General features: G+C 45.8%; 7 protein-coding genes across 7 annotated transcripts; 3 read left to right on the forward strand and 4 right to left on the reverse strand.

Moving 5' to 3' along the window:
- Positions 1–11,014: 11,014 nt before the first annotated feature.
- DFL_002570 (uncharacterized protein) lies at positions 11,015–12,064 on the forward strand (the record flags this gene model as incomplete). Its single annotated transcript, XM_067631376.1, has 1 exon — positions 11,015–12,064. The coding sequence occupies one exon, from the start codon at positions 11,015–11,017 to the stop codon at positions 12,062–12,064; it is 1,050 nt and encodes a 349-aa protein (XP_067493927.1).
- A 1,122-nt stretch (positions 12,065–13,186) lies between these two features.
- On the forward strand, positions 13,187–14,622 carry DFL_002571 (uncharacterized protein; the record flags this gene model as incomplete). The annotated part of the gene is made up of 3 exons (XM_067631377.1): positions 13,187–13,340; positions 13,429–13,567; positions 13,689–14,622. The coding sequence occupies 3 exons, from the start codon at positions 13,187–13,189 to the stop codon at positions 14,620–14,622; spliced, it is 1,227 nt and encodes a 408-aa protein (XP_067493928.1).
- A 1,125-nt stretch (positions 14,623–15,747) lies between these two features.
- DFL_002572 (40S ribosomal protein uS5) lies at positions 15,748–16,787 on the reverse strand (the record flags this gene model as incomplete). Its single annotated transcript, XM_067631378.1, has 3 exons — positions 15,748–16,005; positions 16,073–16,330; positions 16,503–16,787. The coding sequence occupies 3 exons, from the start codon at positions 16,785–16,787 to the stop codon at positions 15,748–15,750; spliced, it is 801 nt and encodes a 266-aa protein (XP_067493929.1).
- A 1,990-nt stretch (positions 16,788–18,777) lies between these two features.
- Positions 18,778–21,009, reverse strand: DFL_002573 (uncharacterized protein; the record flags this gene model as incomplete). The annotated part of the gene is made up of 7 exons (XM_067631379.1): positions 18,778–18,839; positions 18,907–19,189; positions 19,245–19,726; positions 19,830–19,927; positions 20,397–20,485; positions 20,738–20,744; positions 20,954–21,009. The coding sequence occupies 7 exons, from the start codon at positions 21,007–21,009 to the stop codon at positions 18,778–18,780; spliced, it is 1,077 nt and encodes a 358-aa protein (XP_067493930.1).
- A 1,847-nt stretch (positions 21,010–22,856) lies between these two features.
- Positions 22,857–24,517, reverse strand: DFL_002574 (uncharacterized protein; the record flags this gene model as incomplete). Its single annotated transcript, XM_067631380.1, has 6 exons — positions 22,857–23,065; positions 23,129–23,565; positions 23,624–23,819; positions 23,882–24,172; positions 24,239–24,322; positions 24,397–24,517. The coding sequence occupies 6 exons, from the start codon at positions 24,515–24,517 to the stop codon at positions 22,857–22,859; spliced, it is 1,338 nt and encodes a 445-aa protein (XP_067493931.1).
- Positions 24,518–25,174: 657 nt separating this feature from the next.
- On the forward strand, positions 25,175–25,495 carry DFL_002575 (uncharacterized protein; the record flags this gene model as incomplete). The annotated part of the gene is made up of 2 exons (XM_067631381.1): positions 25,175–25,370; positions 25,425–25,495. 2 exons carry the CDS (start codon positions 25,175–25,177, stop codon positions 25,493–25,495), a joined length of 267 nt encoding a protein of 88 aa, XP_067493932.1.
- Positions 25,496–25,868: 373 nt separating this feature from the next.
- On the reverse strand, positions 25,869–26,906 carry DFL_002576 (uncharacterized protein; the record flags this gene model as incomplete). Its single annotated transcript, XM_067631382.1, has 1 exon — positions 25,869–26,906. One exon carries the CDS (start codon positions 26,904–26,906, stop codon positions 25,869–25,871), a length of 1,038 nt encoding a protein of 345 aa, XP_067493933.1.
- Between the last annotated feature and the right edge of the window lie 575 nt (positions 26,907–27,481).

The raw sequence follows: 27,481 nt of genomic DNA on the forward strand, positions 1-27,481 counted from the left end.
GTACTAAATGGTGATACGATGTGCATAAGCTTCCAGGGACCCTAGACCGGCCTGGCCATGTGATCTATGGTATACATAAAAATCAGACGGACTTCCTTTCGCTTGAGTCATTTGCTAAGCTGCCGATTAATTGGGTTGGTGCGGAGTGTTTTAGCATTTGATCCTCGCGTCGTGATGATGCGCACAATACTGGGGTTGGTTTCGGTGAGATAGAGGCTTGAATGTTAAAATGTTATCAGTGGGATAAGGCTAGAAGCCCACCTACAAATTAGCGTTTGGGTTCAATAGAAAAACGGAAGACGATCATAGTCTGGGGCTCAAAAATGCAATCCAATAGATATTAGTATCGGACGAAAGATTTTGAGGTGATCTTTACAAAAAAAAAAAATCTATGTCCAATTCAGCACTACGTTTTTCGGCTGGTCGAGGCTGCTCAAGAGCCCCATGCCATTAACCGGGATAACTATGCCTTTACCCCGCCAATAACCAGCCATCGAATTGAGGGCGGCCAGCCTCTCGTATTCACAACTAAGAATGAGGACAGGAAAATATAATCTTGGCTTTTCGGCGAGCTGGTGACTTACAAGGCTATCGACAAGCCAGATCTGTCGATACTATACCTAACATCATACTATGTATGTACAGCACACACGCAGCCGCAGGGGATCGAACAAATATTCTTGTAACATCCAACGAAAAGACGACATGGCTACCGCTTTTCTCCCATAACGGTATCCCGATATGCCCTTCATATTCGCCTTAGCGGCAAGCCTAGGCTGGCCTCGTGAGCAAAAGGTGGAGCCCGTAGATTCCAACTACCCCTTGAAGTGGTGGGTCTATTATAGCTATATAGCGACCGACATGTTAAGCAACCTCCTAGTTCTAGCCGAGGTCACGTCTGTAGTTGGATATACAAGTGTTAAGAGAAAGCCAGATGATTACGTCGGAGATGTTTTATTATGGCTATGCGGAATGCCGTACTAGAGAAATATGCATTCATGACGATGATGACGATTCCAGGTGGATTATTCCAGCAATACGTGATTGTCCTTAGAAGGGATCAAGAACTTCCGTAGAGACATGAACCTCAATGGCCACGGGTTGTCTTAGGTTATGGAACGGCAACGTGCAAAAAAAAGTCTGCTAAAGGAAACCATTACAATTACGACTGGCTAAAATTGGCAGCAACGGAGAAGTGGATCATGTCAAAAGGTTGTTAACGGGGTCTTTGCGAGTTTATTGAACAGGGGGTATCCGTATCGGAACTTTTTGAACCGAGACCAAGCACAAAAGTTTGAACGTGATATGATATTGGAAGGAGCGGGCACGGAAAGTAGACCCCCCAACAAAGAAGCCGCAAATGTATTGAAGAGATATGAGAGTTTTAGAACTGTGAAGCGCCTTCACAAGTGCCCTTGGCCTTGGATATCTGTGCAGCTGGTTGGATAGTTGCAAGGAAAGTGGGAGGGTGATCAGCCCACGGAAATCGAGGGCTTGGGGGATGAAGCTGTGATGGTTGTCGCTTCATGGTGTTGGCCTATTGTTCCGTTTAGCAGCCCAGCCGACGGGAATCGGCCAGCGAATGACGAAATGGCTGTTGGCAGGTGGAAACTCGAGACAAGGGCAAATATGCATCTTGTCACTACGCTTTCAACAGAAAGCTCCTTCCTTTCCTCCCGGTTAGCCTTTACCTGCGCGAAAGAGATATCTCTGCCGTTACCGCCTGCTCTCCGCAAAGATTATGGAACCGTGCCCCAAGTTCCTGGCCGGCGCTACGAATAATGGCTCTTCTGCTGTCTCAGACTGCCATGACAGAAAACCTCATGGCGCATATGGGATGTTAAATCTCAATCAGCTCATGGACATGTCGTCACCACAATTAGAAACTGGGGAAATGCGGCCAAGCTTATGAGCTATCCCGTCTCGATGTGACATCGCACAGCATGCTCCTGTTATGCATTCCTTTTGCTTCGCCTGTACACACAACCTTCGTGTTACTGTTGTACGTGATGTTACGAATCGGCGGCCAACTGTGCCTTAGAGAAGCTGCGAGCCGTTTTCTCCGCTCGCGAACTCGCGAAGCTGTGGTCTGCCTACTTTCGTCAAGCATGGGGCGGGATATATCCTGCAAAAGCTAGGGTTTCCTACGTCTCTTCACGTACGGGAGTGCAAGGGTTGAACCTTTGCAAAGTGAAGCTGAAAAGGTGGGATATTTTGGAGCATGCACTGTAAAACTTTTTTTTGGGTCTCGGTTGATGACTTTTCGGAAAAATTCCCGCTTGGCCATTGGATTGTAATATTGGATTGTATAGACCGACATGACAAAAATACTGAACGATACCATATTAACATTGCTCGCGACATGCCGACATGGAATATGAAATAATGCAATGGTATCTCTAACTTGCTAAGCATAACCCCACAGATTTAAACCAGAGAAAAAACACAACGAAACTGTAAAGTACTAGACTAGGATACGTAGAGCACTACAAGGTCACAGAAATAAGATGAAAATTTGAAGATTGAGTGGAATAATGATAAAAACTCAGTACATTACATATGTTGGTAATGAGACATAATAACCCGATTGTAAAACCCCATGTAAATGCTGCCCAAAGTCCCAAACAAGATTAAATAAAAAAAATATATGAAATGATCAGCTGTGAAAAAAGAGAATGTAACTTTTCCTTCTCTTCCATACAGTTTATTGATCGGCCGTGACATCTTCGTCATTACTAGGATAAAGGCAGCTTATTGCACATCTAGCGCCAAGCTGAAAGAATTGAAATAGCGGAGCTGGATCGGTTCCTCGTGGATGTCTGGAAGCAGGACGATTTCGTAGATTGCCTCTCGCGCCATTAGTAGATGCATATTAAATATCGTATTTATGGTCGTAAACGCTAAGTGGTATCTCCAGAGCAATGCGGACAGTAAAAAAGATGTGGAAGATTCGAGAGTTTCGCATGTGAGGATTCAAGAAGCTGGTATTTGTGCCGTCTGGGAGTCTGCTTGCGCTCGGAGCCGCATTCTTGTATACGATAAAAGATGATATCGTTTGTCTCCAGCTGACTAAAACTAACTACCATGCAAGGTGTGTTCAGGTTGATGTATTCGATTCAAAGTTGTGATACCAACTGAGCGTTGATTTATTTAGATGGGATTGGTGGCAGAGGTCTGTTTGGTGGAGGACCCGGGCTTGGTGGGATGGGCCTGGTGTTCTGGGCACCGTTGCAAGATAGCGAGGAAGAATCAGCGGCCATTGTGTATGTATGAGGTAGACTAAGATGTGAATCTGAAGTGACTTCGATTTACTCGAAGTCGAGAGATGTGATGAGAGGATGCTCTTAAACTAAAGGTATTTGATAGTTGTTGAATTGTCTTTAGTTGGACTGATGTCTGACTGGTTCAATAGAATCTGGAGTGGATGGGAGGGGGGAATTAGGATGGATTTATATCCAGACCAGTGCAGTGAATCACCTTTCGTTTAGCTCATGTTTCGTAAGCTGCGTTTTTGGGGCCATGCTCATATGAGATACGGTGGGCCATCTTGTCAGTCAGTTAGTGCGGAGTGCTGTGTACAGGAAACTGCATTTTGCCTTGGGGCAGGGAAGAGATGACCATCCTGGAGGGGTTAACCACCAGCAGATTGGGGGCTTGCCAACTTGTCTGGGCCCCTGTTGGTACCAGTGGCTAGCTCGATAACTAGCTGTGCGTCTGCAGTGTCCTTTCTTTTCTTATTTGCGAACAAGAAACTAACGCCCATCTACTCTCGGGGGCTTCCCCTGGGGCCGCAGAATGGTCCTGTGCGTAAATTTTCTTTTTTCCCAAAAATGTCACTCTCTGGTCGCTCTTTTTGGCCAACTCCTTTCCTTCCTTTTTTTTTTTCCTTGTCAGTGGAACTTTCTTCTTTTGCATTTTCCACTTTCAACAGCCTTTTCACAGGTGTCGTCGATGAACAAGTGCAGGGATTATCAATAGTGACGATGGTGATGATAATGATGATGATGTTGTTGTTGACACTGAGTTTTGTCCCCGCAGAGATCTTCCTGGAACTTGGTAGTAAGCATTGACGAGCGAGACTTTCTTGATACCTAGCGCAAGTGTTAGATCAGTGCCAATTTCCTCTCCTTTCTATTCTCCTTCTTTCACTCTTCTTTTACCCTTGCTCATAGGAAACGGGGCTGTTGAGGTCCACTCGAAATGACGATAGTTTGATATGTAACAGCTGGTTTGTACCGAGAGCGCAGCTTTTTCCAGCTCAGCGCGAGAAGCTCCACTGCTGCGCCATGCCAGGCACATCTTGATGGTGCTGCACAATGCTAAAAAAGGTACCATACGGTTCCTCTACTTTCGATTGTGCTCTGTACTCTGTACTTGATCATACAGCTGTCTAATAGTCTGCGCTGGGCATTTAATGTTAACTTTGGTTATTCCTTTTTCTCCAACTCTCTTACGGAATTCTTTCCCCATTTTAGCACGGACGCTTCTCTTGTTACCTTTTGTCGCAGTTCTTCCTTTTTACATGTCTTTAGCTTTGTTCTTCCTTTTATCTAGATGAATCAACGTTATCCTTTCACCTGCGAGCATCGGCGCGACCAGGCTGGATCTTCCCAGTTTGTGCTGAACCTCCTCATCATTTTGTCAATTGTGGAATGTGGAGAAAATCTAGGTCGCTACCCTGTCAATCCATTTTTGTCTTATTACAACGGAGAACAGACAAGCTGCACAAAAGTAAAGCAGTAGCTTGCCATGTCCTACCCTGTGCCAATCTCTCACATTTAAAGAATGTGACCCTAGTCTATCATCCTTCACTTTAAATCTTATGGAGAGCGCCGTGCGACCACGTCGATATATCGTCAAGCAAAACGAGTACGTTGTTTGCTCGCGCATTGAATACGCTGCCGTTCATATTTGACAGTGTTTGCATTCCTGCAGACCGATATCAAGATGCGAGTCACTCCGAACAAAGAATTCAATGCCGTGTCTGAACTCTCCCTCGCATAAAATCATAGACGCTGTGGGAAGTTTGCAATCAAAAACCACGTGAACTACTTTGCAACCTAACTAGATATTCTGCTCGCAGATGCGACCTAGCCTCTGTAATACCGAAGTATCTTTTGAAAGTTTGCTTGTCACAAACAGGATCCCGACCATTCGGGGTGCCAATGACCGGCCACTCGCTCGATTTTCGTGCGGCCAGGCCGAAAAATGTGGATGTTGTACAGAGTCCAATCTCTTTTCCTGTGCAGCCTGACGCAGCCCATTGATCCTGAAACACCGAACGAAAGCAAAGAGTTGAACGTACCCCTTTATTTTGGGCTTACTAGCATGCTAGTTCTCTTTCAGCTAGCTTCAGGTACAGTAACATTACCAAGACTTTCAGATGGCAACTCGCGGCCTATTCGGCTTCGGCTGCCCCCTCACCGGATGCCGCAGTCTTCGAAGTCGGGGGTATCCTTCTAGAAGAGATCCAAATTTACAAATATTATAGTGAGAAGTTCCGACGGTGTTAATATTGTAGAGGGAAACAACGCCCTTAAGATGCAAATTTGTACATATGTACAGAGTACAGGCGTACCGCAAAGTTTATAATCCTTAATATATGCTAGCTGCAGCCTTTCAAAGTACTTTGTTGAACAATCTTCATGGTTTGGGTAAAACGCAAAATGCAATATACAAGACTTGCAGCAAGCTCATTGATGTATCCCTCGCATCCGGCGAACACAAATGAAGATCGACCGCTATCCTCTAATCAAAATAGTCTCGGTCAGGTCAAGATGTTTAAGACTTGGCTAACATGGTTTGTTATTATCTTGCTGCAATATCACAAAGATCCGTTTCTAACGTTTGCCACGCAATAAGTCAACTTGAAACCTCTAGTTTAAAAACTAATTTTCTTTCTAATATCCGCCTCCTTTTTAACGATCCCGACGATTACCCAACTAGATTCAACGGCCAACCGGCTCTAGCTTCGTGAGATTTAATCTCTTCCGTTGGACGATTAGCCTTGAAGTTGATTATTTTTGATCGGAGCTGATAATTAGCTTTGATACTTAGTGAACCATGGTCGAGAAAATTCAAAATAACCCATGTCCTTGCCCATGCAGGATAGAGATGTGTGGAAATTGCTTTAAATCAATAAGGTTGCTTGTTGAAGCATATAAACTCCGACCTCTAAACTAGTTCTCGATACCGACTGAATGGAAGCGGGTGGAAAGTTATACTAAGCCATCCACATGTGTAAAGTCGTGTTGGGGGGTCTCCGTACTGCGAGGAGAATTGCGTAACCTTAGCCGAATTCAACTCTGGAAATGTTTAGGCGAATAGGGAGGTAAAGGAAACCCGAGCTTCTTCTTTTAAAAAAAAATTCTCCCCTATGCCTACAATAGAGGAATGTAATGTCCGTAGTCCGCAGGTAGGTACTGATTTGGGAGTTTTCATCGGACTCGGCCGTTCGTGCAGATATCGCGATTGACCATCTGCAGGCACTGTTTTAGCCTCCCATCTCTAGGTTTTTTTTTTTTTTTTTTTTTTTTTTCAAAAGTTAAATTTTTTCTCGTCGTTCCAACCATGTAGTTCGGCACGCCCGCATCTGCAAGAAATTCTTAGCTCTGGCACCAGTTCTAACGATTATAATGTTTGGCTACCTAGTTTTTAAAGCTTTATCAAGGAAGTTTTACTGGGACATTTGGTATGCACACCGTAATATCTCGGTGTTCCGTGTTCGTCCGCCTGTTTTGTTCTGGCTTCACGGCGGTAAATAACGGCATCCTCTATCGATAGCGTCGCCCAGGTCTTGGGCCCCAGTATCAGAAACGTGATACCGGGTTCAACCCAGAACCAGCCAGGTTCAAACGGGAAGATACAACCACGTGGACTTTACGACGGTTCTGAGGCTGACCCACAAAGGCTTGACTATTCAATCTCTGACTGCTTATCATCGCCTCAGCTTGCGACGATGGATCGAGTGGCCTCTGATAGGTCAGCTACAAGGATCCATTGACTGCAGCGAGGCTTTTGTCTACCCACTCCTCTGGGAAAACCAAGCTGTGACTGCGGACGAAAGGGCTGTGGTGGGTGGAGACATTGCATTGGTGTTAATACCACTCTATGATACCTTAGCTAGAGATAAAATTGACCAAAGTATTTCATCATGCTCATTGAAACCCGTTTCATCAAAAGAATGGTGGGTCTTGCATCCCGCCAGCCGAATTATTTCTACATGACACGGACTGGAGCTTGGCCTACGCGATGGCTTGCTCAAGTCTATATGTATCATCCGACAATGACTCGTTAGAGCGGAGGTTATAGTTAGAGATGACGAAGTGGGCCATCACTGATGTTGATGACGACAGCTTCCCAGCCGCCAGGGCACTATATCACAGAGACGCACGCACTTCTGTCGATAGTAGCAAGCTCTTCACCCTTTATTACACATCGCTAGCTAAGCCCACATTCCACTAGCGAATCTTAGCCGATCAATATTCCCGACGGGATCACACATCAGATTTCGACCCATACCTTTCGTCACATGCTGCTCGATTTCTAATTGTCCAAGTGCCGTGGGGAAACAGGGCGAACAATATGACTGGCCTTGTAGCATCATGCGCTTTGGGACGAAAAGCATCAAGCTAGACGGCATCCTTCGGATCTTGTAATCGTGCCAACCGGCACATCCAGTATGCAAACGATGCTCGCCTTAACCATTTTGGGCGTTCTACCCCATCTTCCCAATCCTGTTCCTGGTTCCTGGCAATCTGACATGGGTCTGGACACCCTCTTTTCTTACCTCCAAGGTCCTAAAAATGTAACGAGGACAAGTGCTGACAAGTTTGGACATAGGAAAAGAACACCCTCTCTTTACCATGGTCATCTTTTGAGCCCTTCACTGTGTTCGCGGATCCACTTTTCGGTTCACCGACCAACATTATTATATTTAGAATTATCGATTCTTGAAGCGGGATCTTGGGATCAGCTGATTAATATAAACACCCAGGTCAACTAATACGAGGTATTTTTCTTACATAACCAAGCCGTGTCAAGTCCTACAGGCGCCCCGAGCCGATCGATGCTACCCGCGCCCAGCCTTTAAATACATTCTCCTTAGCAATTGTTATGGAATATCTAGCGGCGTACTCAGTACTTAAAATGATATAGTACTACCTCGTGGGATCCCCTCCAGCCCGTTCAATTTGATCCCATGAAGCTACAATGTATAGGCATGAACCAACCCCCAAGTTTATAAATTTAAGGATTGAGCTGTGAAAGCCGAATGACTTATGCAATAGCCAAAAGGTATTATAGACTGGGACTAAATTCGGCGAACGCGGTCCAAGCCCGCCATAATATTCAACTAACTTTTTATATTGTCAGTGGTATACGAGAGAGTTTGGGGAACTTGGTCAACATAGTAATTGTCACCAAACTACCTAATGCCAGAATCAGAACCAGGACCAGGACCTTTTTAGCACCAATAAGACGATCGCCATCCTTTGGTCGGACACTCCACGTTTGAGAATCCGCAATCACAGCTGCACGGCAGGGATCTGCGATTACATCGGACGCACGATCACATTACAGACTGACCAGGAAGACCTGATTGGGATCGATATTTAGCTTTTATCGATCGTTCGCCCTCCACAAACTCACACCTAGGATGTCGTTCGACGTAGTCGGGACCCCCCTAGATACATGGTCGATACACACAGCTTATCTGCCTTGCCTACTCGAAACCTTCAGCATCGTTCCACCGTAAACTCGGCTCAAGATACCAATACCGGGTTAAAATTTGCTGATCCATATACCATATGACCAATTGGGGGGTTATCGATAATTAAGTATTAAGTGAACAAGAGAGAGGCAGATTCGAGGGGATTCTGAGATCGCCATTGATATCGGCCATACAAATGTCGTTCGGACTTAAAATAATATTCCTGCCTCAGACCCGGTTCGGAGCGGATTACCCTTTCAGTTTGCACCCATAGCCTGGATTGACATCAGAGTTAATTCAGAGTACTCAACATCAATTTGATCCTCGACTATAGATGTATACGCAGTAAACGAGGTTTGTTTTTCGCGGTGTCGATTAACGTACAATACTTAAGATTATGTTTGCTTGTTTTAGAAATATTTTGCTTCTGTTCCCCGCGCCCACTTGAGTTCACTAATAGCGGGCTAGGGCTTAGACGATATATACACCATACACGGCAGACGCTTTGGTGTTTATCCATCTTGTTTGTTTGAACTTTACCTAAAGCACCGATTGGCATCAACTAACAGAAACTACTCAAGACCATGGGGCAAATCCGCGGAATTTCCCAACGCATGGCCGTTTTGCGCCCTTATACTAGCCTTGAGATGATACGGGATTTGCCATGAAGCAAGAAAAAAAAAAAAAAAAAAAAAGGTCCGTGAACCACTCGAGCCTCCCTTTCTCTCAGCCTTTTTTTGTTTCCACGGATTCAAATGTTTCATTGACTGAGGCATGGCTATAACTACTTGCCTATGGCCATGCCGAAGAGCTTTTCTTAACACGAACAGTGCACTGCATCCGTTATCCTGCATCTCTTGTCATGCTTACGTACTGGCCGGGGTATGCAAGGAAAAGGTTTTCCCTGCTGGCTGCATGCGCGGTGACTTGCTTCTGAACCCCAACCTTTTGCTGTTATTACCTGGGGTTCGAAATTTACGAACCGTATCAACGGATCCCTCAAAGCCGTTCATGTTATGCAAGCGGGTTGGTTTCCCAAATGATATGGTTGCATTGATTGCTTGGGAATATTTTCGAAGCACACCAAGTTTCATCCAAAAGATTATAGACAAATTTGGCGGCATTCTTGCAAAACTTAGCTTTATCAGCAGACCAAGCGCATATTTTACCCCTCTCGATATTGCATTAGGAAAGATATCGCTAGTATCCGCAGATTGCGCAACCACAAATGCAGAGAAATAAAAGATTGAGCTCCACATTTACCTCGACCGCAAGCATCTAACTTGACTGTGCATGCCTCGCTGTTCCTCCCTCCAAAAGTCCCCTCCCCTTAGCAGTGTTTGTATGTATGTACATAGCTGCCTGGAGAAGATTGGACTTCTAGATCACGAGATACTTGCTTGGTGCTGGTGTACTACCCTGCAACCTCGAAGGTCTTCAGCCTACACACATGGCGCATACCAGCCTGCATTTATGGCTCATAGTGACATCAATATATTGCCATTGCGCATCGACATAACGTTTGAAGACGCTCCCGTAGACGATCGGGTCTCGGACCATGTTCATGGTATCCTATAGGAATGCAAAGCTCAGATTCCGCACAAAGCAAATACGTTCATGGCTCCCTTACAAACTAACTTCCAATAATTGTCTGCCTTCGTATCCTCGCGACATGACAAGTCGGTAATCGCTTCGGTTGACCTTTCCAGCAGAGTTGCCAAAAGCTAGGCAAGAATGCTGGTCCGAGAACCCAACAAAGACATGTCCGGCTCGGGAAGGCGGGTGGGACCCGGGAACGTCTTCGGGAGCCACTTGGTGGAGCCCAGGGTTCCAACCTCCACAAACGCCAAGAGTTTCCAACCTTATCCAGCTTTGACCTTCACCCCCATCCCAGCCGCCCAACATCTCTGGATTTCAGCCCAACCAACATTGTCATGCACACGCGCGCGCACTCCATATCCGCATGAAAAGTCCCAGCTTCTTGAATTAATCGCTGAACGCCACCAACAAGTTGCCAAAGGACATAGCACGGCATCATCAATTCATTCATGATCTCCATTGCACCGAATCAGGCCACGCTCCAAAATCAGCGATTGAAATTTCTTTCCAACTGGTTAAGTGGAGGATTGGGAGGCATTCCCACCAATAGGGTACCACAGCTAAACGAGGAACCTACAGCCGCATTTGCGAGACAAATTGAACTGTACTAGTCCCTTAAGAAGGTCTCGACGAAGCTCCCGAGCTAAGGCTATACCGAGTACCTACCTTAGTAGTAGCAAGTATACCGTTTACTGATAACAGCATATGGCGCCTCTTCGAAGATACATCAAATTAACCCCTCAAACAACGTTACAAACTCAAATCTTCCTCGAAGATCCGAGCGTCCTCCATACATGGCTAATTCACCCTACAGACCCAACTTTGCCTCGAATCATAGACTCATTGAAGGATCTGATACTACCTAAGCTAAGGGAAGAAAGAGAACGGGAACGAACCGGGGCCGTAACGAAAAAGCAGCAGGCTGTCAAGGATGTAGTTTCCGGTAGCGATTTCGAAGTAAGCGTGTTCTTCAAGGAAGGCACAACCCGGCATGCATTGGTGATGCCACGAAGAGAGTTTCTAGGGCCAAAATCCGAGGGAGGCTTGAAGTCAAATTCCAGCAAGATGGTTCTGGGAAATGACATGCTGAATGTCGGAGAATCGGAGGATGGCGGCGGGCAAAGCACCAATCAAATCGCTAACTTGAGGATCGAAAACGAGGACGAGGAGGTTGATCTGTATGCACTCCCACTAGCCCTTCCTTCTGAGGCAAGTGATGCGGGGATGCACCAGGCAGATGTCAATTCGGTACCAGCACGTCGGTCTCACCGAAAGACACGGACGCATGGAAGCATTGGTGACAAGGAAGATAGTGCAACCCAAAGATCCGAAGATGGGGATCGAGCTGAATATCAAGCCACAACGCCCACTGGGCGAGGGTTGCGCACAGGAAATGACGCCACTCGGAGGAATACTGGCAAACGGAGCCAAAAGGAGCCTATCACGATCGATTCAGGCTCGGATTCTGAAGCTGGGATGGGAAGAGGCGTCGGGAAAGACCCAGTTGAGGAAACGAAGAAGCCTCTTTTTCGAACATCATATGAGGCATATAAGGTTTACGGGAAGATCTTGTATCTGATAGTGAAGAAGCTGGACGTTCCGCAGGCAATTGACCAATCAGAGCAGGTACCCGAGGCAGTGGTTACTCGGGACATCCCTATTGCACCAGGCATCGAAGATACCGGAACCACGGAAGACGTGATGGAAGGTTGGATGTATATGTCCCAGGCCATTCGGGAAGATAATGACTTGTAAACGCGTTTGTCATCTCCTGCTCGGCATTGTTACTCGGACTTACTCGGTGTAACTCTGAGTACTAGGACCAATTCGGTGCTATCATCCAACATTGCAAGCCACCACAAAAAGAACCAGCCACCAGAATGTTCAATTGATGCCGTATCACATTTCATATTGGCCGAAATCGCGGCAATTATGTGAGAATTTAAGATCTCACGCCACATCTGCATCGCAGAATGCCTCCCAATTTATTCCATCAAAAGCCAGCGTCTCAATTCATTCACCGAATATTTACTTTCTCCCGACCCTGTGGTCAGCCGTACTGCTGCCCTGCATGCGCCCTGCGCCGTTTTTCCTGCGGAAACTTCCCCAGAAAGATCCTTAACCAACAAGGAATTTCCCAGAAGCACAAAACCCTCCTCCAGACTGCGGAAACATATCAATTTCGTCGGCTGCCACGTGTGCTGCTGTTATCAATGGCATTGATATGAGCCTTGCATGAAGGCCTGAGCGTTATCGTATTGAAGCTCCCTTACCGCTGTTTAGATTCAGCTGCAGGTCGTAAAATTACAGGTCAATCTGTTTGTTGAGCGCGGGAAAACGACGAGGGATTCCTCCACCCTGAAGCCTCGTAGGCCTTATAATCATGCGACAATTTTAATATACTACAATTGTACTACAAGCTGTGTGCGGGTTCAATTTCATGGGTGTGTACTATGTATGCCGTGAGACCACTTTTAGATTTCAGAGTCCAGACCTATCCGAATTCGATAAGTGCAGGCCCAAGAGCTGAGAGCTGACCAATGCTAGGGGATACCTCTACGAATATGGAACATGCGGGGAATTGACAAGAGACTTTAACTTTTAACGCGCTGAATTCGAGACTTTAAACCACTCATGTAGCGTCGCTTTAATGCATCTCGAGAATCATTGCCTCTTCGCACCGAGTCATGCGAGATGTCACTGTTAACCGCTCTTACCCTGCATTTGGGAAATTTTGAAGTCCTTGCGTTGACCTCCTTCGCCTCCCCATGTCTTCCACTTAGGCGAACGACAGTTGCAAAAATTCGAAACATCAGCCTGGTCCCTTTCGCGACAAAATTTGAACCGACAACGGCATCCCCAGCTTGACCAACCCCAATGTCACCAATTGAACTCCATGTCTGGAACAGGGCGTTCGGACTGCCGTCCCTAGACCCCGAATGTCTTGCGGCAATTGCATTCCTGAGCTCTGCGATACCTCAGGACCTTTGGGTACTCGTGGAGAGTAACAATGTCAGTGTTTCACCGAATGGTAGGGGTTTTCCCCGGATACCCGTGGGGTCCTTGTAGCTCTATGCGGCAGTTATTTTTACTAATGCTAAACTGGTGATATTCTACAGGATCATTACCGGCACTCAAAGACGGCTCACAACGGATCGGTGGCTTCGACGCGATAGTCTCGTACCTCCATTCCAAAAACTCTGGCGGTTATGATATCGATAGGAACCTGACGGATCTGCAGAAGGCCCAATCTATAGCGTACGTCGAATTTAGACCACGCTTCACCTCGTTCAAGAGTCTCAAGAGATATATGACGTGGTGGATATATTATATTATATTGTTGATGTGAATAGAGGCTAACATCAAATGATATCGTCAGATACCGCTCCTTCATCCGAAAGACATGCCTCCCAATAGTCTCCCTCTCCCTCTACGTCACCAGCAAGAACTGGATAAACGTCACCAGACCTCTATACTCAACCTTCCTCCAATTCCCAATACAATATGAAATCCCACATACCCACCATGTGCGAGCCATAGGCTTAACCTCCCACCTTACATCCCTCATCCGAGACATAGCAGCCGAAGAGTCTCGGCCCATCCAACCGGTCTCCACTGCCTTCGCTGGCATCACCGCCACTGCAGACAAGTCCAAACCCCAAGAAAAAGAAAAGATTACTACCCGTGTAAGACTTCGTAACCTGCTGGCCGACTTCCTGGACCCCATTGGAGAGAAACTCGCAGGGCAGAACTTCTTCTTTGGTAGCGCCTCTCCTACCACCATTGATTGTTTGCTTGTCGGCTACCTTTCACTCTTACTCTATCCTAAGCTCCCATCTCCCTGGGCGAAAGAGATACTCCAGCAGGAATTTTCAGATATAGTCGCTTATACCAATGGGTTTAGCTCCAATTGCTTCCCGCAAAATATAACCTACGGAACTCCAGACGAAAACGATAAACTCACGTTGATTAACTGGACGAAACGTACCATCGAGAATTCACCCCAATCATGGGGTTTGACTGATGACGTCCCACTCAACCAAGAAGGTTACAAAGCCCAGTCAACAGCATTCTGGGTTGCAGTGCAGGGAGTCATCGGATTGGCCGCAACGATTGGAAGTGTACTTGCTTATAAGGCATTGACGACTGAAAGGAAGGTAGATGTAGAGCTTAAAGAGGAAGTTGCAGGGAAAGAAGTCTATTCCACCGCCAGGGGGAGCGTGGGGGACGTAGGGAGCACCGGGGCTACAAGTAACAGGACCGAGAAGGAGAGGCTCCCGATATTTAGAGCGGAGGATATGCTAGGATTGTAGTTGGATATCATTCGACGTTCACACCCTAGCGAGAACTTAGGCAATCAGCAACGAGTGCGAAAGGGGAATGCCTTAGAAGAGCATCTCCCAAACTAAGATTTCTAGCAGCTAGTTCTTTTAGCGTCTGCGGGCCGTTATCCTAGCGTCTTCAAAGGTAAGATAGGCTCATTGTTCCTGATACGGCCACGACTCATGGCATTTCATGACTACATAATTCAGGCAGGAGCCATTGTACATATTCAACTATCCGAGCATAGAACATCTCTCCCCGAACGTAAATATACCTTTTATCCTCAGGGAAATAGACCGAAGGGCGCTCTGGGGTCAGGATTGGAAACAAGCTAGAAATCAAGACCCTTTCATAAAAACGTGTACGCATTCGTGGGCATTAGTGGTTTTTGATTGCTAAGCCTTAATTTTCGAAAAACAGCGAGTGTGTATTTGCTTATAACACTTCCACTATGCAAATAATATATGGTAAGATGCTAGGTGGTCTAGTTCAGATGCTGAGTAATTATAAGGATATCCATTGCCTAATCTTGTGTATATTGCCATGCACCTGCCCCAAGTTACGTTCTTTCCGATACGTCTCCGTCGAGGCTAGACCGTCGAGACCACTCCAACATTGTGAGTTTATAATCAAATAGTTTCTCCCTTGTAACGAGGATACGGCTTTAGTCTCGGGACCTATACGACTTATAACTTATAGACAGACCTGAATTCCACGGTGATTCTTATTGAATTTCCCTCTTACCCAACAAAGGGCTTGAAGGTTAGAGGTTTCTGCTATTTTATAACTTATGTAACCCTTCTAGCATCATATGCAAAAATTCATACCAGCGGATGATGGGTAGCCGGTAGCCTTTTGGTAGTAGTTGTGTAATCATGGTATTAACAACAATTCCTTATAACAAATAAAGGGGTCATGATACACTGTATGAGAGTGTGTGTAGTGGATAGTAGCCTCGAAAAGCCCCCGGTGAATAGTATATAAGAGAAGAAGAAAGGTTGTGTGAGGCGTAAAGGCGTTAAGAGACTATGTAGGCATTACAAGATAAACCCGATTGAAGGGAAAAAAGGAAAAAATATCACGGAGAACACCCGAAAAGCGAGATACAAGACAAATTAATAAACAGCCTTCGTCCTGAGGACATCACCAAACTCATCTAATGGACTCCTGGCAAGTGTTCTATCCTTCCACAGGTTGGGAGTAAGGAAACCGTAGGTGTTGCCGACGGCGACGAAGGTGGCCTTGAGGGTGTTCTCGAGGGTCTTGGTCGAGCCGGAAGAGGATGTGTAGGCATCTTCAACACCAGCGAGCTGGAGGAGACGCTTGACGGCTGGGGAGGCGACGAGGCCGGTACCACGGGGAGCTGGGATCAACTGTAGGTTTATGGAATTAGTATGTTTTCAACCAAAATATCTCGATTGGAGTAGATATCGAACGTACTCTAACAGAGACAGAGCCACACTTTCCGCTCTCCTTGGCTGGCAGAGAGTGAGGCTCTCCGAGAGAAGAACCCCAGTAACCTCTTCTGATTGGCAAAACGGAGAGTTTGGCGATGATGATAGCGGCACGGATAGCGGTGGCGACTTCCTTGGAGGTCTTGATACCGAGACCAACGTGACCATCGGAGTCACCGATGACAACGATAGCCTTGAATCGGGTACGCTGACCGGCACGGGTCTGCTTCTGGACTGGCTTGATCTGTTCATATTTTTTAAAAGATTCAGTTAGCGATCTGATGCGAATTCGAATATCGAAATTTTGAAGTTGCATTGTCCCTATGCGACCAATATCCGCCCTCCAAAAACCCATAATTCCTCTCCTCTTCCTTCTAATTTCGAAATTTCTGTGGGGAAAAGATAAAATGAAGTACCTTCATGACCTCATCCTTCAACTTTGGCAAGAAGAAATCGACAATCTGGTATTCCTTGATTGGTAGTGAGTGGAGGTAGATTTCTTCCATGCTCTTGATCTTGCCAGCCTTAACAAGACGGCCAAGCTTGGTAACTGGCTGCCATTCCTTCTCGCTGTCTGGCTTTCCACCGCGACGGGCACCACGACGTCCACGTCTTGGACCACGGTCTCCTCCTCGGGATGCGAAGCCACCGGCGGCACCTCCTGCTGGGGCTCCTGCTGGAGCTTTTGCTGCGTCTGCCATTATAATAGAAAGGGGTTTGTTGAGTTTTGGGTAGGAGTGTCGGTACGGGTGGTTGAGGTTCTTGGGGGATTTGACGATGATGAAATGTCGAAGCTGGAGATACTGGGCCAAAATTCAATGAAACTCGCAAATTTGGTGTGTTGAGTTGCCTTGGTGGTGGATTTGGAGGGACGCTATTCCTGATTTAGAAGATCTTATCTGATCAGATGATAAGGGCACACCAACCCTTCGACAACACAAACTTCTCCCCGCTTCAACGACAAGCAAGCATCTGCGTATGATGTGAGGCACGAATACGGTATTGGATGCGGCAATTGCAATTGCGAGCAGGGTATATTTGATCGAGAAAGGCCGACCGGAATAGGTACTCGCCTATGTCAAGAAGATAATCTTTTTGTGCTTCCTTGGATCGTTGAAGTCAGATATGGTAGATATCAATCATTGTATTGGTTTTTCTACCGATCGTCTATAGATCTGTTATGGCTCAAGACTAGCTACTACGGCGCTGGACGAAGGTACCATAATTAAGACCGAAGATACCGTAAAGGCGTTTACAATAGACTACTATCCAATGCGCAAACAGTATCTTTTCTGATTCGCATCAGATGGGTGGAGGTTGGTTTGATTCAAATCCCACGGCTGCGCTCATGATCATGCATGACCACCGGTAGATGGTCGATCGAATAAAGGGATTTACATCATGTTGCTGGGTCTGCTAGGTCTACAAAGACTGGTAGAATTGTCAGGGAAGAGGATATTCGGAAATTTTACCTCTCGAGCTCGATATAACTGTGCCGTCGATGTATTGATCTCGGTATCATTTACTGACTACTTAATCAGGTAGCTCTATATTAAGTCCGTCGAGTACAATACGATATACCCATGTAATCATGATGCCAGACGAAGAACTATCGAGCTCTAGGTACAATATCAAGTATATTGATACGTAAGAACAGGAACCATGCTGTTCACTTGCTTTCCAGCTGGGTTCAAACCCAGAGAAACAAAATCGATCTCGGATATAATAGCAGTTGTCTCGTACCCAGGCCTGATCCAGAATAAGCTTTGCCATGGATTTTAGACACGGGGATCCACCAGACTACCAGAAACCCCCCTACGGGACTGACACACCCATGCGGGCCGGCAGCCCGTGGTTGCACAAGTTAGACATACTCTGTGGCTTCAATACATCGTCGCTGTCCGAGTACAACGTTATCGATAGTATATCTTCAACATATATTACTCATGGGTAGCTAACGTGAGGCGGTGACACAGGCACGTATCATAATGGAAGCACATATTTATCTTGATTTAAGTATTTAAATGTCTAGACCCATATCCAGAGCCATTTCTTTTGAGAGAGAAAAATATCATATTCAGACTCCATATCAACAATATCGCGGAATTTATACTTACAAGTAGGGTAAAAACGAAGCGAAACAAAGACAAAACAAAAGCTATTCCACAGCATCCACGAAATCCCAACCAAAAGAGAAACACAAAACAGGGCGTCATGCGTCTTTCCTTCCACCTTCCCAATATACACCCGTTATCGCGAAGAGGGCCACTTCTAAGTTCGAACAAAAAATCATCAACGTAATTCGAGCGGGCGTAGTATCAGGTCGGATCGAGTATTAAAAGTATATTATCTGGAGTTTAGAAACGACACAAAAAGAAAAGGACAAAGGGAATCAGCCGAGAGGGAAAGCAAAGTTTCTTTTCAGACAGCAAAAGTTAATTCAACAAAGAGAAATAAGAAGAATGGAGGGAGCGTGGCAGGTGGTATCTGTACGATGTATTCTGATAGGAAATCGTGGAGGATTTCCTTGGTCCTCCAAACGCCAAGGAAATATATTCATTTTGCTTATCGGTTCTCTCTTCCTATTCACGTTGGCAGCGGGGAGAGAAAAAAAAGATGCCGATGTCGATGTCGATTGCGAGATAAAGTTAGAAGGGAGAGCAGTTGTTATAGTTTTAGGGTATTCTCCGCCTATTTGTTCCATGGCTGCGTCACAGCCACAACGATAACGATGATAATGATAATGATAATGACTATATACGTGCGTCAGTAAATTACTTTCAAATATGTTCAGTGTCGGTTCCCATATTTTTAACTTACGGACGAGGAGCAAGCACCACCACTTCTTTCTGCGAGCACCCTTTGCAGATTCAATAGCAGTGTCGAGCTGCACAACCGCTTGCCGAGTGTCTTCTTCCGCCCTGACACCATGATCCTCGATATCCTTAACAACCTCGCCTTGTTCTTCGACAAGCCTGTTCATATCCTCGAAAAGCTGGGCGAGTTCAACCATAGTCTTCTCGATCTTCTGGATATCATTGTGACGGCTGCGAACCTCGGCGAGAGCAGATCGGGCAGCACCTGTCCGGTTACCTTGCATAGTCTATTGCGAATTTATTAGCAGCATTTCCCACCCATTTTTATGAACAAAAACGTACAGCTTGAGTAAAGATCTGTGCATTGGGGTCGGCCTCCTGGATGTCTCTGATCTGCTCCTCGGTAGCATTTGGATTGGCAATCTTATACTGTCGAACAAGTAGCTCTCTCGACCTCTTTTGGTAAGCGACTTCGATTTGTTGGTAGTTGATCAAGGTCTGCTTGAATTTCCTCTCAAGAGGGCCGACCTGGTTCGACTTGTCTTGGTCATGGAGGGCTTCGGTCTTAAGTTGACGGATCTTGCCGGCCATGGCTCGGTTCATTGTGGAGATTTCGGCTACCAGGGCGTCGATATGGCGTGTGGCTTCGACCGACGAAGACTCGTCGACATGGCCTAGGGATTCATTCTGGAGTCTCTCGAGTTCGGAGATTCTGCTGTTGATGTCCTCGTCCATCTGTCGGAGTTCGGCGATCCTGCCAAAGAAAACCTGAGGATTTGTAGCCTGCTGGTACGGCTGTCCATTAAGTGGCGCCATCTCGTACCCTATTTAAATAGCAAAAAAGGACATATTAGCTACATGCCGTCCTGAGCATCTACATTATCGATGCTCTGAGTACCCGGTGGTTTTAATGTAGATGCAACGTACCTCCGCTACCGACTTGCTGGCCCTGGTAATTAGACGGACCATATTGGTCGTTATTATACCCTGTGTTCTGCTGGGCGTACGGGTTCTGTTGACCGTAGCTATTTGGAAAAAACCGACGCAGTCAGCACCGAGGATATCCACTTAAAATTCAATCGAACATCCGACACGAGAAAAGTCGGACATTCGCATTGAACGAGGAAGAACTATCGGGATGGCGTAATCAGTACGTACTTATACTATATTAAGGAAAGCGAACAATGGTCAGCGACATCACTCAAATTTATAGACGGATTGCAAATATGTAAACGAGTCTAGACGATGCAAGTATGGTTGTTTCTTCTAGAATCATGCAGGAGAGTTCACCTTCCGGTGGATATCGGATTCTTTGAATGCACGATCCGTCGGTGGTGGTTCGCGAAACGGCGCTGGTTGAGGGGCGTGGCAACACGAAAATAAAGGGGCCAAGAGAGACTTACACTCATTTTGAAGGATATCCACCGACCTTTTATTTAGATACGAGATGTAATGGAGAAAAAAAACCGGAGTCAGTCGGAAGAGCGCAGAAACCTTCGAATTGGTCGACTGGCAGGTGGGTTTTGGAATTTGGAATTTGGAATTGTCTGTTGGAGGGAAAGGACGGGGAGACAGGAAGAGTTCTAGAAGTCACGGAGGAGTTAGAAGTTAGAATTGGGGTGGATGCGAGGATTTATTTGAAGAGGGTTTGGGTTGACATTTCTGACGGGCATTACTCCGTAATATGGACGAGAGAGGCAGCCAGGGAGAGTGCTAATAAAACAAGCGACAGGACAGGACAGGCCAACGGTTGGCTGGCCGGCTGGTTCAAAACAGCAGGACCAGCCTGGCACAGACTATTCAGACGATTTGGCTCGCAAAGGGGCTTTACTCACTGAGGTTCTCGTCCAGCCGATTGAAATTCGATACACACGTCAAACCGGGTGGAAACAGCGTGCTCCGAGGGAGAGAGCGGGGATTTTGGATTTTAGAATTTAAAGGCTAATCTTACAACAAGAGCTTCTCGAGAGAAAAGGTATTCCTTTCAGTTTTCGATGTCCGCTGGGATCCTGCTGATACATATATATTCACAGATGTAAGCTTAAATGGACCTTGCCTTACCTGACGGGGGGCAACTGGTTCGATGGGGCTGAGAATTTAGCTGCATGACACCCGCTGTTGTATTTGAGTTTTTTTTGGAGACAGTTTTCTTTTCCCCATCAGACAATACGCTAAAGAAGAAGATTTGGTATTCAATCCACCCAATGGCCTGGGCTGTTATACCAAGAGTACTTGAGTCGGTATTGTGTGGACTCAGCCTGATTGTCGATGGATTACGATTGATCCAGGGGAGTTGGCCTTGCCGTGGACTTTTTTTGATCGTCTTGGGGCTTTCATCCCAAAAGAGGTACCAAAATGCATCAAAGGTTGAAATTTCCAGCCTCGCACTGGGTCCATACTTTAGCGCCTAAGGCTATATTACAGTGTTACCACCAAAAATCCGGTTCTCTGGAATGGTGATGGTGTAAATTAAATAATTATTATGAACGAGTGAATACATCGATTCTAGAATTCTATATAGACGACTACCTAGGTACAACTGACATCGATTATATCAAGGCGAGGAACGACCTTCCCCGGCCGACCAAATCCAGCCTACGCCATTCACTCTTTCTCGCATATCATATCTCTTTGGAAGACACTTATCGGGTAAGCCAGTAGAGCTTAGATCGCCAACCTGCCTTTTGGCGGGTTGAAACGTGCGATTCGAAATTAATTCTTGTCGATTAAAAAAAGTATATCAGCTCTGCGGTTCCAATTTAGACACTTGGCTGTCACAGGTGAAGGAATTCTCGAGACTAGCCTGTAGACATGTACTATAGACCCTCACTGTACTGGCCGGATCATTTCGAACCACCACTGCTATATCTTTCCCCCCGAATAGTCACTGGTTCCGACCGCGAAAAGCGGGGCCCTTCACTTGCTACCTTCTAACGCTATAGCTTAGCTTGGAATTTGCTTGTTCAATTCCTTTCCCTTGGTCCTATAGACGTAAACTGTCGACAGACTAAGTACCTAGTTGTGAACCGTGTTGTAATACGTACTCACCGTCTACCCAAAGACGCCTAGTCCACCCGAAACTTTAAGGACCTAAGGGAAAACTAACTAAGGAAAACCACATCTTTTTTCGTATATCAAATTTTTAAAAAAATTTTTTTCCTTGAAGAATCTCAAACCTCATGATCACTAGATCACCTCATTCCAAGCCCATCGAAACACGCAATCCCATGCGTGCAGGTTCAACGTTCCATTGGCATTTGATACTATCCGCACATGCAACCCATAGTTTTGCCTCGCCTGTTTCACCAGACTATCTACGATATCGGCCAAGAAATCATATCCTCGAAAGGACTGCTCAAGATATTTTAACTATCTTTTTTTTTTCCTTGCATGTCGCAACTATCGGTTACATATCGCCAGAGCTCGCCTCTTACCATTTGCCAAAAAGTTCAGAGACATTTTAGTAAACTGTAAATGCAGGGGAAATCAACGGAGGCCGATTCCACGAAGCTAGAAAAAGCCGGGTTACGTACTCTGCTTATGCTTGCGTCGACGCTACCACTGCCGAACTATAAAGCTTAAGCCTACAAGGATCCAAGAGCAAAAATTAATGGTCCGTCGATACCTTCCGTAACTAATAATGGCTAGTTCTTAGTATAGAATACGATAATACCCCGTAAAATTCCAGCTACAATGAATGTATAACGTCTGGTTCCCGGGCTCAACATGCATGACGAATCCAAAAGCGCAGCACCGGGATCTCGTACATATGTCTATAAGGATAAATGTATCGTCTTTCAAAATTCGCATTCCAGGTTCAAAAAATACAAAAGAACACCACCCATTTACGTAATCAACCTCCCAAGAATATCAACGAAGTTACATGATTATACGATATCATCTAGGCTTCCGCTTTGCACGATCATCACCAATCAATTAAATGTGCACTTCTGCCTATACCCACCTCTTAGCCTCATCAACCACATTCCCACTCTCGGTATATCCCAGTCTCTCTTTGACCTCTTCAACCATTGCTTTATCCCCTGTATTCTTTCCAATATTATCACTGATCTTCACGGCTGCGTGTCCCATGGCCGAAGAAAGTTTGATGACAATATTCAACGGCGTGGACTTCGAATCATCACTTTTGTGTACGAAATCATCTAATGAAACACCAATTAGTACTTTTAAAAATTCAAGCAAGCAAAGAAGAACATGAAACTCACTTGTCAAAAAAGTCCCAATACCAAACGACGGTATCAACCCATATTCCTCCGCATACTTCTTATACTTCAAAACCAACTCCACATTCAACGAATCACTAAACACCACCGTCTTCTGTCCCTTCACTCCAGCGCGATCATAAAACTCTCGGATCCACCTGACGTACTTCTCAGGATCACCAGAGTCCTGTCTAATTCCTGAAAAGATCTCAGCGTAGCTCTTCCCATCTGCTCCTTCAACAGGGCAAGACTTTGAGAATGCTCGAAGGAACTCCTCGGTTCCAAAGGTATCGGTGAGGGCGATAGCAAGAACACCGGGGCCGAAGGTTTGTGTCCACTTGAGAAGTCCATGCTCGCTGGCGTCCTCGTAGCGGTTGCTTTCGGCGGCGATACCCATAAACCATTCGTGTGCGACGGTACCGACGGGGTTTAAGTTGTGACTATGGCCATATATGAGTGAGAAATTCACATAGATCGTGTGTAAATCAAAGAACTTACCGGTGGCAAAAATGAACATTGCTCGAGGCGTTAAACTTCCCGCTATACTCCTCGTTATCCTTGAATTCTTCACCTGCCTTTAACAGCCCCTGCATGACTAGATCCTGTGCATGATAGCTTCTTCTTCGACGGGTTCCAAACTCTGTGAATACCGCCCCGTTCTTCAGTAAGACCTTTGCCTTTTGATATGCCTTCTCTACAATCCATCACTCATTAGTGAACAACGGCCGTTTTATCAATATCTAGGAGTATACCAACCAATCTGCCCCTCATAATCCCAATCCGTATCCACAAACTTAAAAAACGCCTCACTAACCAGCACCAACAGCGGAATCTCGTAAAGTATAGTCTCAACCCAGTTCCCCTTCACATCCAACGTAAGTTCTCCAGCATCATCAGGCCCATCTCCACCATCGAAACTAATATCGACCTGCTCCTTCGGGTAGAATCTGAACTTCTTGAGGTATGCTATATATGTAGGTGACAAGTAAGGACATTTCTCGCGAAGAAATGCTTCTTCCGAGTTGGTTAAGGCGATATTTTCGAGCTCTAAAGATCAAGACGTGAAGTTAGAAGCTATCTTAAGTTCCGCCGATATCGCTTAGTGTAATGTACTCTCAATCTGCACTTTAATCCATTCAAATGCCTTCCTGTTCAGCTTCAAATGCGGCGTGCGATTCGTGTAATGATATGTGACGTCTAGAATAGCACACAAGTTGTATTAGTAACCCTTGTCACATGTATTTTGGCGACGATATGACGTAAATTCATACCAGTATCAGGGTAATGCTGTAAAACAGCGCATTGCATCGTCAATTTGTACAGGTCGGTGTCAAGCAGTGAGAAAATGCCCTCCGGCAGTGCTGCATTTTGCTGTGGGATTGCTGTAGTCATGATTGGGGAGTCGTTGGTGGTTTATAAGGGCCGGTAGTGGGATGTATGGGTAGTGGGGTGTTTAGTGGGATGTCCCTTGCTTAAAGTCTAGCGGAATTCTTAAACGTTAACGGCCTCAGTGTTGATAGAGAGAAGGATTGGGACTCCAGTAATTAATCAACAATGGCCGGGCTCCTCTTTTAAAGTATTACAAAACTTATTCTACAATATTCGCCTGTAGCACCGCGATACTAATGGCGCAGCCGTCATAATCGACATGGTGTGCTGGTTGTGAGCCTTACACTTCTCCCGTGCAGGCCGCCAAAGGAATATCCTTCGCGACTCGCGACCTTTTCTTTTCGCGGCCATTAGAATTGTCTTGACTTGCCTCAACTTGCAGCACCAAGCGTCCGAGCTATTGCAGCCCCAGCTGAGGACCCTTACCTGTATCCTACACCGAATACAGATTTTTGTGCCAGAAACGCAAGACAGAATTCAAGTCGGGAATACTCCGATGGGTGTAAAAAAACCGGATAGATCAACGATTCTAGGCGTATGAATCCTTTTAGAGGGTTCATAAATGATAACGATATCGTTTCGGAGTCTTTTCTTAATTTGGAATCACAGGCTCAAGGCTGTCAAGCGGGCCGAAGGAGACATTGCCACAGCCTTGGGCAAATGTGGAGGCCGAAGGGCATCGGTGGGCGCCGTGTTGCGAAGATGTTTGATGTTATTTCTGGATTTGTAACCCTGTCGTCGTTCGTTGATTTAGGGAATTGCGAGCGATCGAACCAACGTTTGGAGAGATCCACAACACATAAGAGCCATGGAACCGGCCTCGAGACTAGATTGGAATCTAGCTATAACGCTATAGGTACGTTACTCTCGGGGTCTCGAGACTAAATTGCAGGCTGCTATAGTTATCTAGGTACCCTCTTCAGCCTCATCTCTTTAGTCTGTTATTCGATTGAACTTCTCAGAAATAGAATATTCGAATAGTCCTAGGCTCTAACTACCTGTAGCCTTCAAGGCTACTGCAATGGGGTCCTATAGATCCAATGCATTCGGTCTCGAAATTGCCTAGCGAATGATCATAACAATTTACCTCAGATAACTCCTTTTCTTCATAGTCTTAGTCAATTGAGGGGCATTCCTGTTGGAAAACGAGCATCCCCAGCGGTATCTTTATTCTTAGTATTCCACACTACGTTTTCGTTCCATATATGCAATTGACATTACGTGCTAGGTTTGAAATTTAACCTCTGATAAATATCGAATGCACTTGAGTGCTTGTGGTATTATGGTAATTAACTTCTATATTATATCTGAGAGGCTAATCAAGAGCCGGAGAGGAGGTAAATATATACACTTCTTAACCTTCCTTCACAAAGTCGCCCAATATCTCAGCCCCCCGATTGACGAGTATGCTAAAATGTCCATCTCCCTCGTATTCCACCAACTTTGCCCCTTTGATAGCCTTCTGCATTTCCCTTGCTCCATGAACTGGTGTACTCCTATCTTCGGTCCCGACATACAACCTGACATCCTCAAATCCAATATTCTCTAGTTGAAAATCCCAACCCGCCACCAGCAATACTGAATCTTGTATTGGTCCCTCGCAACCGGATTCAAAAGCCTCCATCGTGCAATCTACAATCTCTCCGACCGCTTCTTTACTTTCTGCCACCAGTTTATCCTTCTCTCCAAGATCAATAGCTGTATTATGCACATCTTTTCGCCAAAAGTCACGTCGCTCCTCAACACTCCAACATTTTAACTTATTATCAAATGACCGTCGAAGGTAGGCGGTGTTAAAAGTCCAGCTCAGATACCTCACTAAATGAAATCGCATCCAACCATGCCAGTCCATGCCCTTAGTAGGATTGAGTTTCCACGGTGCAGCTCCAGCAATAACGCCTACACCTGCCAACCGCTCCGAGGGAATCGAATGAGCGCAAGCAAGTGAATAAGGACCACCGCCTGATAGACCTATAACACGAAACATTTGTATCCCAAGAGAGTCGGCTATGGCGATTACATCCTGAGCATGGCCTGTTAATGTGCGGTTTGGATATAGGGATGATTGTCCGAACCCCGGACGGTTTGGAGCAATTATGCGGATGTTGCGACTGGATAGGTGGGGAACTAGTGCGGCTGCTTCGAGAGAAGAAGATGGACTACCGTGGAGGTAGAAAAGAGGAGTGCCATTTGGAGGGCCGTAGGTACGGTAGGTTAATGTACGACCGCTTGAGAGAAGGAGGGATTCGAGGATGCCTTCTGTGGGGTGTGAAGGGGAGGATGGGAAGAGCGCATTTGGGATACTACTAGGAGAAACCCTAAGAAGGGATGCGGAAACGAGAGATGAGAAGTCTAGTAATGTGGAAAGCTTTCTTGTTATATTTGAAGCCATTATTAACGCCATAAGCATTTGGTTATAAACTACATTGTAATACGGTTCTTGTTCTAACGGCTTCAAAATCCGATCAAGGCACGTCTGATTCTTTAGTGATTTAGGTTCAGAATAAGCTCAACTGGTCGATCGAAGGGGAACAATTTATTTAAGCAGCTGACTGCTTTGATATTCTGATTCCAAATTATAGCTGGGATAAGTCAAGTATTTTAATGCGCAGCCACGCGTGCTTGCGAGCAGATTCGCCGTCGGGGAGCCGGCTTTAGTCGCCAATTCCAACGCGCTGGTCTAACTCGTTGTCCGCGGATTCCGCTAATTGGTTGCTGTGCATATAAAGCTTAAAGCTTAATTTTCAGTGTTAATTCGAGCCGCATTAGCACTCAGCCAATGATCTAGATCTTAATATCCTAGCTTCCAGATAGATCATAGATACAAAAGGTCTCTCATTTCTCATTGGAAGTCAAATCGCAATTGTAGTTAAGACTCCATACTCCAGTAAATGACAGCTCATATATTGTACATTGACGGCATCCCTAACTAATAAAAACATACATTCTCCCCAGATCAAATCCGAC

This window comes from Arthrobotrys flagrans, assembly GCF_004000055.1.
Source record: "Arthrobotrys flagrans strain CBS H-5679 chromosome Unknown unitig_3, whole genome shotgun sequence".
Classification (NCBI taxonomy): Eukaryota; Fungi; Ascomycota; class Orbiliomycetes; order Orbiliales; family Orbiliaceae; genus Arthrobotrys; species Arthrobotrys flagrans.